The 726-nt window shown below is 58.4% G+C and overlaps 1 protein-coding gene across 1 annotated transcript; it reads right to left on the bottom strand.

Moving 5' to 3' along the window:
- Window positions 1–408: 408 nt before the first annotated feature.
- Window positions 409–726, bottom strand: NGA_0444600 (uncharacterized protein; the record flags this gene model as incomplete). Its single annotated transcript, XM_005853643.1, has 2 exons — window positions 617–726; window positions 409–483 (listed from the first exon to the last, which is right to left on the bottom strand). The coding sequence occupies exons 1-2, from the start codon at window positions 719–721 to the stop codon at window positions 409–411; spliced, it is 180 nt and encodes a 59-aa protein (XP_005853705.1). The 5' UTR covers window positions 722–726.

Genomic DNA, 726 nt, shown 5'->3' with positions numbered 1-726 from the left:
CAGCCGTGATCGAAGAGGACGACAGCTTTGCCTGTCATCCGTGCCTTTAAAAACTCTGAGAAAGGGCGGGAAAGGAAGCGAATGAGGCAAAACAGGCTAAGGAGGCAAGGAGAGGGGGGAGGGAGACGCACCCACCATGATTTGACGGGCTTCGTGCCGGTAGAGGGTGGTATGCATCCCCGTGATGGAGGTGGTGGTGTGGGTGTTGCCGTACAAGTTCATGATCTCGAGGCGGAGGAAGTCCTGAGGGAAGGGTGGAGGGAGGGAGGAGAGAGGGAGGGATACAGGGTTAGCCTCACGACGGCATTATACTCTGTCCTTCTCCTTCTTCTTCACTCCTCCCTCCCCATCTCCCTTCACCCCCTCCCCCCCGACCTCGATGAAGTGCAGCTGCCGTCCTGATGCCGTTCAGTCCGCGTATACGATGGGCTTCTTCCCGCCCAGGGGGGAGTCGAAGGTGTGGAAGCGGCCCACCAAGGAATCCTGAGGAACGGGACACAAGAGAGAGAGGCCGGGAAGTCGATGAGTGTGTGAGGTTTTGGGTGGATGGCGGTGCATCCTCAAGATTCAGAGGGGGGAGATGTTGCGTGGTGGGTGTGTAGCACAGGGCGAATACCTGAAAGCGTTGGAGGAGGCCGGGTCGCTTCGACAGGCGTTGACTTAGGAGGGAGCCTTCTCGTTCCTTCTCCTCAAGCACCTGCGCGTACAAGAGCGTGTACATGTGAA

The sequence above is a fragment of the Nannochloropsis gaditana genome (assembly GCF_000240725.1).
Source record: "Nannochloropsis gaditana CCMP526 unplaced genomic scaffold scaffold798, whole genome shotgun sequence".
In the NCBI taxonomy this organism is placed as follows: Eukaryota; class Eustigmatophyceae; order Eustigmatales; family Monodopsidaceae; genus Microchloropsis; species Microchloropsis gaditana.
The sequence above is the reverse complement of the archived record's forward strand: the minus strand, read 5'-3'. Positions and strand labels throughout refer to the sequence as shown.